Here is a 12,174-nt window from a genome sequence, read left to right on the forward strand (position 1 = left end):
TAGAGCCAAAACAAATGTAGAATCTTGACAACTAACCTCTATGGAAGAAGTATTTTTACAATACACAAATACACAAATATGTATTAAAACTTCAAATCACTCATTGAGACACTGTTATAGTCTTGCATCAGATTTAAGATTGTTCTATAAAATAACATTGATTTGAGACACTAAATAAAAACTTACATTGCTTTGTTATATAATCTCAACATGATACATTAGTACTGCATCATGAATTTCATATTGTTACATATCTCAGTTCTTCAATTAATTGCTCAATACTAAGTTACATTATTTAAATAACTAACTTGATGTCAGAAAATTCAACTCCAATAATAGTAACTCTGTTCAAACAATCCACATTATGAGTTTTGCATTCATCATACAATTTGCAACCAAAGTCCAATCCAATACAGAAAGAAAACAAAAATAAAAACTTAAAGTCTAAAACAAAAGTTTAAGTAAAATTAAATTAAATTTCATCTCATTCATCTCCATCTAACTAACCAAAAGACAAGTCCAAATCAATTTAGAATCAAATTTGTTACCAAATTCAGAATTTCAAGACTAAATAAGACTCTCTAACTCCCTACAATTACATCAAACATTAATATCTCATTCTATTCATAAATTAGCCTCTATAGCACCGTCGGCGCATAATCCCGCATAATCCAAATTAGATAAAAATTCTATTATAAACAACGTCGTAGTAAATTCAAACTCATTTAAACGACTTCGTTGCAGACGCAAAAGTAGAAATCTAAACCTGACTTAAACTTACCATAAACGACGTCGTTGCAGATGCATTGTAACGAGTCTAAATTCAACTTAAATTTATCATAAACAACGTCGTTGCAGATGCATTATACATTGTACCGAATCTAAATCCGACTTAAACCTATCTCATAAACGACGTCGTTGCAGACGATCCAAATCCGTTATAAATACACAATAAACTAATCCCCTGGCCCTAAACATAAAAAAAACTTTTGCCTTTTCTGTTTCTGTTCCTGTTCCTCCTGCAGCCTCTTCACTTTTTCCCCAGAAAAAAACCTAATTCCTCATCAGAAAAAAAAAATTGAAAATTCAATTATTTTCTCATGGTGAAAAAATCAACAAAGGAGGAGGTGAAACAGGAATTACCGCCGGACGATCTCCGGTGCAGCCGCACCGACGGCCGGCAATGGCGGTGCAAACGGAGAGCGATGGAGAACGTGAAGCTATGCGAGGTTCACTATCTGCAAGGCCGGCATCGTCAGAACAAAGAGAGGGTACCGGAGTCACTGAAACTTTCAAACGACGTGAAGGTGAAGAAGAAGAAGAAGAAAAACGACGTCGTTGAAATTAGGTCAAAGAAGAACAAGAAGAAGAAGAGGAAGCATGTTGATGTGCAATTGGAGTTGATAAGGATGGTTTTGGAGAGAGAGGTTGATAAGAAGAAGAATGTGAAGAGGAATAACAATGAGGAAATTGAATTGCATTACAGTGAGGGTGAATTGAGGAAGGAATTGCCTAATGGGGTTATGGAAATTGCTCCTGTTTCGACTCCGTGTGATGTGGAGTTTCAGAGTAATGGGAAAACGTTTGTCGCGCCGCGTTACTTCAGGTCCAAGAATGTTGATAAGAGAGTCCCTTTTGATAATTTGCAGGTGTTTTTTTTTTCTTGCAATTGTTTGTGTTTTTTTGATCAATCACACATTGCATTTTTGTTGTTGTGTTGTGTACTAATGTTTTGTTGTTGTTGTTGTTGTTGTTGTTGTTGTGTATGTTTGTGTTTTTTTCAGGTTTTGAAGAAGTGTGGGAGGAAGAAGTGTCATTGTTGCCAGAGTAGTGATTCTGGGAATCTTATAAAGTGCTCCAACTGCCAGAAGGAGTTTTTCTGCCTGGATTGCATTAAACGAAGGTTGGAACTTGTTTATGTTCATTAATTCTGATTATGAGCATGATTTGATTTCCTGTGGCATCATTATCTGTTGCGTACTCTGGAGCACTGACACCTTTGATAAAGGCGTGTCTTTGTCTGTGTCGGACACCAGCACGACACCGACACTTGTGATTAGGTTCAACTTTTTCATTTTGTCAAATTATTACCTGTATCAATGTGTCAGGTGTATGTGTTTGTGTCCGTTCTTCATAGGTTCATAGATTGTGCATATGTGGTTTAATTTTTTCCTTGATTTTGCTCTGAGTGTACTTGGTGCTTTATCATCAATATTGCATATTATAGCAGAGTAGACAATAGCAGCGCTATCCCGCTTTAGTGGAGCGGAGGCCAACCGCTACGGGAAGAGCCTTACCGGTGTTGAACACTATAGCGGCTGCTATAGGGAAAATAGCGAGATAGCGGAGCAGAGCGGTTCTTGGCCTGGAGCGGTTTTTGGCCCACTATCCTTTCCCCCCTTAAATAACCAAAATTATCTCATAAGTTTACAACGTTTTAAGGATAATTTTGGGTTTTTCAATCAAATTTGAGTTGATACTCAACCTTAACCTTCCTTCATAGTCGTTTATACGCTTCAAGAGTCATGTGTGCTTTGATTTATGAATACTTTGATTTGAGTTATTTGTTTAATTTTACATTAAATATGTTTATAATTATTATATGTAATTTGTCCAAAAAATGATCAAATAGAGCAGGTCGCCCCGCTATATGCCATCCCGCTATCCCACTTTTGGGGTTGGCCGCTTTGCGCCGCTATCTGGGAATGACTATTTTCTATTATAGACTAGTATATTTTGGAAAATTCTGATGCTTGAATACCAATAAATTGTGTTTTGATCTGCTTTATGTAAGATTATTCATTGGATGTTATGTTTTGTACCACTTTTCAAAGTAGTATTACCACACTGATTGATAATTGACCAATATGATTTCTGTCACCTGTACCTGTATGCTGATGATCAAAATATGAAACACTTGACAATTTTTTGTTTAAACAAATTAGGTATTCCGAGACTCCTAATGAGGTTAAGACGGCGTGTCCAGTTTGTCGAGGAACATGTACTTGTAAATATTGTCGGGCAGGTCTTTGTAAAGACAATGAAAGTAAGGTCTGATATCAAAAGAACGATACTTTTCTGTTGGGATATATTTTTCTTTAGCGCAGTTGTTGACACTTCAATCTTATCCCTTTTTGTTTCAGGACCATTTGGCTGGCAGAAATAGTGTTCATAGGATATTGCATTTTCATTATTTGATCTGTATGCTCCTTCCTGTACTAAAACAAATAAGTGAGGAGCAGCGTACCGAGCTAGAAACAGAAGCGAAAAATAAAGGTAGTAAAGTAACTATTGCTCTTCTGATTTTACAGTTTATGAACAAAGTGTTTATTAGATACAGCTATCTTAGATGACTTATGTTTGACAGGGAAAAATATTTCTGATATTCTCATCAAGCAAGTCGAATTTGGCCGCAATGAGAAAAATAACTGGTAATTTTTTTCTGCTACAGTAATGGAATTTCAAATTATTTTATAATGCTTCTTTCTAACAAGTATTTATTGAACACTTGTCTCAGCAATTACTGCCACTCGTCGATTCTAAATCTTCACAGAAGCTGTCTGAGTTGTTCCTACAGTCTTTGTTTAAGATGTTGCCAGGCATTAAGTCAGGGGAGCCCTTTTGAGCATATAAATTCTTTGGTGACCGAGATACCTGATAAAATGGACGTTTGCATTGATAATGAAAGTTACCCTTCGGATGATAATACCATTTCTAGCGACGATGTAACTGATACTTCACTGTTATCTGATTGGACTGGTTGTAATGGCACTACCGACAGTGTATCATGTCCTCCTTCAGAACTAGGTGGTTGTGGTAATACCCACCTTGACTTGAGATGTGTTTTTCCTTTAAGTTGGATCGAAGAAATGGAAACGAAGGCAGAAGAAGTAGTTTGCAGCTATGAAGTTCCTGAAATTTTGGATAAAAATTCAAGTTGTTCACTTTGTAGTGACAAAGATCATAAAACTAACAGGCATAAACAATCACAAGAAGCGGCTCGAAGAGAAGATTCTAATGATAATTGCTTATTTTATCCTACAGCTTTCGCCATCAGTTCAGATCATTGCGAACACTTCCAGAAACACTGGGGAAAAGGCCATCCTGTAGTAGTCCGAAATGTGCTCCGAAGTAGAAAAAACCTCAGTTGGGATCCTTTGGTCATGTTCTGTGATTATCTTGAGGAGAGCATTTCAAGATACGAGAATAATAAGGACTTACTTGAAGCTTGTTTGGATTGGTGTGAGGTCAGTATCAACTAATTGCGTATGCTAAATTGATATAAACTAATATCTGTTCAAAATAATACGTTTTATGTCTATAGTTATTGCTGTTGATGACTGAATAGCTTTGCTGTTGATGACTCTATAGTTATTCATGCTTTTAATGATAATGGAGCTTCCCTTGAACCAAAAAACCATAGATAAAATTATATTATTTTGGAACTCTTTCTTGCAGGTGGAAATTAACATTAAACAGCATTTTACTGGATCTCTTAGATGTCGACCTCAGAAAAATGATTTCCATGAGATGCTGAAATTAAATGGATGGTTATCTTCCCAGCTATTCAAAAAACAGTTTCCAGATCATTTTGCTCAAGTAATTGATGCTCTTCCACTTCAAGAATACATGAATCCCATGTCCGGTCTTCTGAATTTAGCGGCATATATGCCAGATGGGAGTGCAAAACATGACAAAGGCCCATATGTCCATATTTCTTATGGCTGTGCTGACAAGGAAGCTTGTTCCGTGCTAAATCTCTCTTATGAACCATATGATGTGGTATGTTCCCTTACTATGTTGCATTTGGTTTCTTAAATATATCTGGAATAAAAGTTTTCTAAACTTTTAGTTTGTTTCATTGTAGTTTGGAATGGAAAAGTTATTTCAAATATCACAGAATACGCTTCTTCTGATTTTTGTTTTGCGTACAGAATTTCCATGATCATATTCTATGCATGTATCCTGTCATGATAACTCGGCTACTCATCTTTTTTTTTTTAGTAAAAAGCATGCTCTTGGTTGGAATGCTTTTCACTTCGAATGATCGTATGTCCCTTGCATATCAAGAAAGTCATGTTCTTGTGAGGTGTGTGAGTGAAAACATGAGAAGTTTAGCTATTACAACTAATAAGTCATGCAGCATCTTATATTATTATCATTGTTTATATTTTACAATTGTTTTTCGTTTCAATAACCTTGTGGTACATACTTAACAGTGTCATAAACATGATATTTCAACTGTAAATTTAGTTACAACTTACACGGCAAATGGTATGTGAAATAAAAAGAAATTCCTAAACATTGTCATCTTTTGTCAAACCGACATGTATTATTCAATGGTTGAATCATTGCAAAAGCTTCTTATTAAATAACATTGCTCCATGCCTCATTTGCACTTCATAATACAGTTTTATGCAGATAACAGATGTCATTTACTATGTCTGATTTGTAATTCCAGGTTGATATCATGGCATATACCACAGATGCTCCTCTCTCACCAGACAATCTTGCTAATGTAACTAAGCTATTGAAAAAGCATCAAACTCTGTGTCAAAGGGGGTCGCCAATGAATACTTCCGAACACGTAGAAGACAAGGAACAAAAAGAAACAGAGAGTATTGCCATGGAAGGAACCGACTTTTACAGGAGAGTCAATAGAACATCTAGCATTAATGAAGTCAAAACAATGCCTAGTCAGAGTTTAGAGGAAAATGCTTCCATCAATGAAGAATGTGTTTCTGGTTCAGATTCAGATTCAGATTCTGAGAAAACACAAAGCTCTTTACCTCTCCGCAAGACAGTTCGAAGCACTGAAATGTATTCTGTTGCTCAGTGGGATGTCTTCCGAAGACAGGATGAACCAAAGCTTCTAGAATATCTCAAAAGACATGCTGATGAATTTTCTTGTGCCAGTGAACATCACGGCAAGAAGGCAAGTTACAAATAAGACAATTCCTTAACATGATCCTATTTGAATTGATAATAATTGGTTTTATCTCTCTTATTTTGCAGATGGTTCAGCCAATTCTAGATCAGAGCATCTTTCTGGACACTACTCACAAAATGAGACTGAAGGAGGAATTCAGTAAGTATATCATAAATTCATAATCTATATTTCTGTATCATCTATCATATGCCTCTAATATATATATTTGTTGACTTATCCTTCATCGTTTCCAGATATCGAACCGTGGACCTTTGAGCAACATGTTGGAGAAGCTGTTATCGTTCCCGCCGGATGTCCATACCAGATTAGGAATTCTAAGGTCTCTTCTAAACTAAATTATTAAACACTTTCTTATCTGATCTGTCCTTTCTAGGCATTTTAGACAGAAAAAATATCTCAATTTTTCTTGAATTTCATTCTTTCTAAACGTGGTTTATATACTTCAAAGTTTTACACTTATAGTCAATTTAGAAAGCAAGATGTTATTATCTCAAGTTTGATTTAGGTAGTAAATCACTTTTTCTCAAATTGTATGGATACATGACAAGCATTTGATTTTTGACCTGCAGTGTTGTGTTCATGTGGTATTGGAATTTCTGTCTCCTGAGAATGTTGCAGAATGTATCCAATTGACTGATGAGATTCATTTGCTTCCTGAAGACCATATAGCAAAAGTAGACATGCTGGAGGTAAACTACATATCAATGTATTATTAATTTTCATTTTCTACATTCTTCTTTCAGATGCAGGCATGAATTAACAAAAAAATCTTCTTCGTTTGTGTTATGTTCATGAAAACAGGCGAGGAAAATGGCTCTTAATAGTGTGGAGACGGCTATAAAAGAAATACATGAGCTCACTTCCAATCCAAAACATGATTGAACTTAGTTAGAATATATTCTTAGATACCTGCAGACTATGTATGTATTTATTTAATTTTTTTTTAGATTTAGAATCGAGTATGGTTAAGATCTAGCAAGGTACTTAAATTGTTTTCTTCTTTTTTACTTTAGGTGCTTCGGTTGATTAGTTTCAGATTCTTTTTTTTTTTTTAGATTGTGGTGACATTTGTACCTTACATGAATTTTGAAATAAATAACTTCATGGTCTATAATGTTTTTCCAACTGTTCAATTTTGAAGTGATCAGTTCAGTTGCTCTGTTTTTTGAAATGGGAATGCAACTACAAGGTCCTGAGTGCAAGAATAACAATCTACAAAACAATATGTGCACATGCTTTATAAACCCTGAAGTATCTTATACTAATCAGTGCCCTAAGGAGATTTGTTTAACAGTGCTCTAAATTTTATCTTGAAAATACAAGTTAGACACTTTTTGAAGTAACAAATATCTTATTTTGTATGCGAAAATTCCTTCTTCTGGTTGATTAATCAATGGGAATGCTTGAGGGTTTATACACACAACAATTGTTTGATTAATCAATGGGAATGCAGCTTGAGGGTTTATGTTCATTAACCATTACAGCTGAGATTATTCTGGTGATAAATCGTCTGAATATTGATCATCGTTAAATCAATACGATATTTACTTTAAATTCTAACAAGTTTCGAACAATGATTGGAATCGTATGGAATATGGTTGATATACTAGTTAAATTTGTTATCATACATTGTAAGTAACATAAACATGATCACAATTCCTTTCGTGGTTCATCACTTTATTCTTTCTACTTTGATTTTTCTCGTAAACTTTGATTCTCACAAAATTACAGTTGAAAATTAAAGAAAAAAAATACAGGGGATAGATTTTTCAAAGAATGGATTTAAAAAAAAAAAACAGAAATAATTGGCAATCTTGAGGGAGCCCTTAGAACATTGAGATGTTTTGGGGGTTATGTTGTCAAAATTGTTTCTCAAGAGCCTCAAACAAAGAAAAAGCCTCCTCTGTTCAAGGGGCCATAAGTCCATCAATTGTGTAAGAAAGGTCCTTTGCCCAATCAGCTCTTAGCAGCAAAGTCTGAAGTGTCTGCATCACGTCGTACCCGGGATCAAGCTTTCGCTGCCAACCCTACAAGTTTTATAATCACAAATATTAGGTGAATCACATCAGCAAATAGAAATAATACAAAGGCAAACAGAAGAAAAATAGTTACCTCAAGAACCAAGGTTGTCACCATGACAGTACACACATTACCATCGATATTAACCCTATGACGCCTAACTTTCTCGAGTAATTGCTCCATGCACTCGGCAGGGTGAACTATGTCACCTTCAGGGGTGCCCCAAAAATTAAACGACTCTTCCACTTCCTGTTAGAAAACAAAGGTAATAATAATGAATGAAATAGTGCAAGATTCATAGTCAAGGAGTCCATGAGCACATGTAATTGATAAAGCAAGTTGGAAAAACAATTACCTCGATAAAAGCCTTTGGATTGGGGCAATTTTGTTTCTTTGATAGACTGAGTGCGCATTCTGCAGCAGTGCGGCCATCCCGGCGGGCAACAGATTTGAAAAATTCGAGTAGGTTTACCCTATCACTACCAGAGAGCTCAGCAGTCATGCCTACATCTAGGAAAATTACATGAGGCTTTGATTTGAAAAGTCGTTTGCTAGACTTTCCTCGAACAAGGATATTTCCAGGATGCATATCTGCATGAATGAAGTTGTCCACCTGGAAGAAGACATTGTATGGTTAGGCTAAAAGTTTATGATGTTCCATATTTGAAACTGCTATGGGAACTATGCTGCTTTTACTTCATATTAAAGATTAGGAAATGAAATATGCTTCTTTTGGATTACTGGTCCGACAAGTAATCCATTGACCTATTTCCTCGACCAAATCGATGACCGGTCCGAGTTTTAAAACACTGATCTAGGATTACACTGATCTATAACAATTCCCCTTTTATGGCACATAATAAATAAACAATGCCCAAAATGACTATCCAAAACCACAAGATAACAATGGCATCAAAATTTGCAAAAGAAATATATTTTACCAGAAGCATCTTCAAAAGTGCATGAGTCCCGATGTGAGCAAGAGCAGATTTAAAATGTTCATGTCCTTGAAAATCATCAACGTAATGTGAGACACTTTCTCCCTTTTCATATGTTTCTACCAAAACAGCAGGGTGGACAAGTGGATAGACAGGCTTAGGGAAAGAAACATCCTTCCAGCTGCGGAAATTATAAATGAAGCGGTTTAAATGGGCGGCTTCCCTAGCAAGGTCAACTTGTGACATCATGAAAACCGCAAACTGTTGTACACTCTCATCTAATCTTAACCACTTCAGAGCTGGAATGAACATGGAAATTTTTGCCGCCGTATTGATAATAGCAAAATCCCTTCTGATCGACTCTCCCACACCAGGATGTCTAACCTTTACGGCAACCACCAGTGGTTTTGCTTGTTTACCAGGATACCGATATTTTAATGTAGCACGGTGCACTTGAGCAATGCTTCCAGATGCAACAGGAACCTCTTCAAAATTTTCAAAAATTTCGGAAATTTTTCGGTTAAATGCTTTTTCGATGGTTTTCTTTGTGTAGCTGAAACTATGCTCAGGAGCTTTACTATGAAGTTCGGAAAGCTTGGTGCATAGATCACGAGGAAAAAGATCAGGACGCGTAGCTGCCCATTGACCCCATTTTATGAAAGCAGGACCTGCTCTTTCTAGTGTTCGAAGAACAACATGGAGCCACAGTTTCCTAAAATTTGGCCCAAAATAATCTGCAAACGGTCCCATCACAATGCTCGGAGAGAATAACACAGCTAGATATAGAGCCCTCACTAATAAAACAACACCTTCAACTATCATAAATGTAAATGTAAACATGTAATTATACCCATCTCGTGCACGCATATACAATGCATCATGTGACGGGTAACGTTCTGTATCTCCCCATCTTCGTTGAGACAATGCAAGCTCTCCACATGCAAATGCGAAAATACCAGGAACCAGCAAATAAGAGCGAGTCAAAGACAAGCTCACCGCTTGAGCAATCATATTTATGGTGGGAGAAAATGTACTATCGCCACTGGAACAGTACTTTCTGTACAGCCTTTTCCAAGCAATCTGAGAATGATGCGTGACTTCATTACTTGCTGAAGTTACAGAAAAGTTTCTAAAATTACAGCATTTGTTAAAGCTTTCCCTTGTCGCAAGCCACCAAAATGAAGTACGTGCTGCACTATGAAACTTATAATGCATGTAGAATCGGCAGTGGTGAGTATTTGGTCCAACCGAGGCAATTGGCCCATTTCTACTCACTTTCACGTATCTGCCTCTATTTATTCTATGAACAGATTGGGCCGCTCCCTTTATTTTTCTAAGCATCAAAAATCTGCAAATGAATAATCATGTCAATGACAAGAATGTTATAAGAACATAGTTCAGATATATTTCCAATAATTAAGACCGTAAATATGGTAAACAAGCCATTACTATGGAAATGCTAGTTACATCGGCTTCTCTTCACTCATAAGCCAGAACCACAAAAAAGCATAAAACGTCGATGAGTGTAAAGGGTGCATTTGGTAGAAGCTTATTTGTTTTTACTGTTTGTCTTATGCCATAAACACATGTAAATGTAAGTGTTTGAAAAAATTAATGAAAATAGCTTATAACATCTACATAAGTTGTTTCACAGCTTATTTCAATAAGCTCCCCGATATTCAACAACAACGACAACCAAGCCTTATCCCACTAAGTGAGGTCGGCTACATGGATCAATTTCTGTCATAATGTTCTATCCTAGACCATGCTTCTATCCAAATCTGAAATCGTTAATCTCGAGATCTTTCTTAATAAATTCTCTTATAATTTTTCTATGTCTTCTTATACCTCTAACTTATTGACTCATCTCCATCTGATTTACTCTCCTTATCATATAATCTTACAGGTCTTCTTTCTACATTCTCAAACCACCTAAGTCTATTTTCCAATATCTTTCCTCTTCAATTGTAAGAATAACTTTTATATGAGCATTGAGCCATTGATAGGATAATAACTTATTCAATAAGCACTTTACTTAGCTATTTTCTCAACCACACACCCTAACTAAATACTAGACGAGTAAACTAAATACCCAATCTTCCAAACAGCATCAAGAGGTTGAAAACTAAGTTCTTTAAAACAATGGCTTGAAAACTAAGTTAATACAGAGTACAAAATACCCCAACTACTAGTTCCTCATTTCCTGGAATCTACACCACCCATTTGGGGAAACTTAATGAAGTCAGATATTTCAGCTACAAAAGTAATGAATGTTGTTTCAATATCACTTTTTTGTAGAACAATTCAGATCTATACCTCTCCAATGTAAAGAGAAGATAACCAATTAAAACATCACGCAAGAAAATAGGTCAGAATCAAAGAGAACAATTTCATCATTCTAAACAGAAAATTCAACGATTCACAGTAGTATTCAATTAACCCATGATGCATTTTTTTCTCACATCAAACTAAAACTCAACCCCAGAAAGAAAAGACTATTTTTTTTCGCATAGGTTGATGAAATAAACGAAGCAACCGCAATGAAAGCAAGAAATGAAAAGAAATCGAATAGAATGATGATGGTTATTACCGCAAAATGCAAAGGGAAAATGAAATCAAAAGAGAGAGAAGAGAGAACCTTGGAAGAAAGACAACATGCTAGTTTGGTGAAGAAATGGAAGAAGCGACGAAGTAGGCGAGCCTCAGTTTTGTGCGATTGTTGTGGATTTATGTATGTATGAATAATGTGAATGTGAAAAGATGTTATTATGTTCTAGAGGCGGTCATCAATCATCATGTAAGAAACCCTAAGGTCCAAGAAATTCATCTTTTTTAAAATATCACTATTTTTTTGTGTCACTAAATTACAATATATTTTTAAACAAAAATAACTATGGTCAAATAAATTGTTCTTATTAGAACTAGAAATAGGTGGAGATCGAATAGATTTGAGTTTTCATTTAATAGAATGAATTCACGATAAGGTGGAGCAGAATATTTTAATTGAGTAGTTTGAATGTGTGAATGAGAAAAATATCTTATATTATATTTGAGATGGACGATTTTTCTAGAGCGAGTATACGTATAGGTCTTTTGATTTTAAACTCTTTAAGTTTTTAATGTCTTGATACATAAAATTTTAGACCGAATCTCTTTAAATTCATTAAATTGGATGTTTTCTTTTAAATTTGAATTCAGCATTGTGTATACGGGTTTATAATCTTTATTATAGTGTAAATTTTATGATTTTTATTAGTAAATTTCAAT

At 35.4% G+C, this 12,174-nt stretch overlaps 2 protein-coding genes across 2 annotated transcripts; one reads left to right on the forward strand and one right to left on the reverse strand.

Moving 5' to 3' along the window:
* Positions 1 to 775: 775 nt before the first annotated feature.
* Positions 776 to 7,445, forward strand: LOC131622805 (lysine-specific demethylase JMJ28-like). Its single transcript, XM_058893838.1, has 12 exons — positions 776 to 1,649; positions 1,785 to 1,903; positions 2,946 to 3,051; positions 3,144 to 3,276; positions 3,368 to 3,431; positions 3,518 to 4,247; positions 4,459 to 4,782; positions 5,462 to 5,935; positions 6,016 to 6,088; positions 6,184 to 6,269; positions 6,520 to 6,639; positions 6,752 to 7,445. The coding sequence occupies exons 1-12, from the start codon at positions 1,101 to 1,103 to the stop codon at positions 6,830 to 6,832; spliced, it is 2,859 nt and encodes a 952-aa protein (XP_058749821.1). The 5' UTR covers positions 776 to 1,100; the 3' UTR covers positions 6,833 to 7,445.
* Positions 7,446 to 7,554: 109 nt separating this feature from the next.
* LOC131622807 (uncharacterized) lies at positions 7,555 to 11,704 on the reverse strand. The gene is made up of 5 exons (XM_058893839.1): positions 11,546 to 11,704; positions 8,911 to 10,255; positions 8,325 to 8,582; positions 8,063 to 8,218; positions 7,555 to 7,977 (listed from the first exon to the last, which is right to left on the reverse strand). The coding sequence occupies exons 2-5, from the start codon at positions 10,246 to 10,248 to the stop codon at positions 7,858 to 7,860; spliced, it is 1,872 nt and encodes a 623-aa protein (XP_058749822.1). The 5' UTR covers positions 10,249 to 10,255; positions 11,546 to 11,704; the 3' UTR covers positions 7,555 to 7,857.
* Positions 11,705 to 12,174: the final 470 nt, after the last annotated feature.

Source organism: Vicia villosa, unplaced genomic scaffold, assembly GCF_029867415.1.
Source record: "Vicia villosa cultivar HV-30 ecotype Madison, WI unplaced genomic scaffold, Vvil1.0 ctg.000044F_1_1, whole genome shotgun sequence".
NCBI lineage: Eukaryota > Viridiplantae > Streptophyta > Magnoliopsida > Fabales > Fabaceae > Vicia > Vicia villosa.

What these genes read in the sequence shown, in the direction of transcription:
- LOC131622805 (XM_058893838.1), top strand. Translation starts at nt 1,101, where the DNA reads ATGGTGAAAAAATCAACAAAGGAGGAGGTGAAACAGGAATTACCGCCG. An exon ending in CTTGTTTGGATTGGTGTGAG is followed by an intron (nt 4,248 to 4,458) that starts GTCAGTATCAAC and finishes TCTTTCTTGCAG; the next exon opens with GTGGAAATTAACATTAAACA. An exon ending in CTTATGAACCATATGATGTG is followed by an intron (nt 4,783 to 5,461) that starts GTATGTTCCCTT and finishes TTGTAATTCCAG; the next exon opens with GTTGATATCATGGCATATAC.
- LOC131622807 (XM_058893839.1), bottom strand. Translation starts at nt 10,248, where the DNA reads ATGCTTAGAAAAATAAAGGGAGCGGCCCAATCTGTTCATAGAATAAAT. An exon ending in ATCCAAAGGCTTTTATCGAG is followed by an intron (nt 8,219 to 8,324) that starts GTAATTGTTTTT and finishes GTTTTCTAACAG; the next exon opens with GAAGTGGAAGAGTCGTTTAA. An exon ending in TGACAACCTTGGTTCTTGAG is followed by an intron (nt 7,978 to 8,062) that starts GTAACTATTTTT and finishes TAAAACTTGTAG; the next exon opens with GGTTGGCAGCGAAAGCTTGA.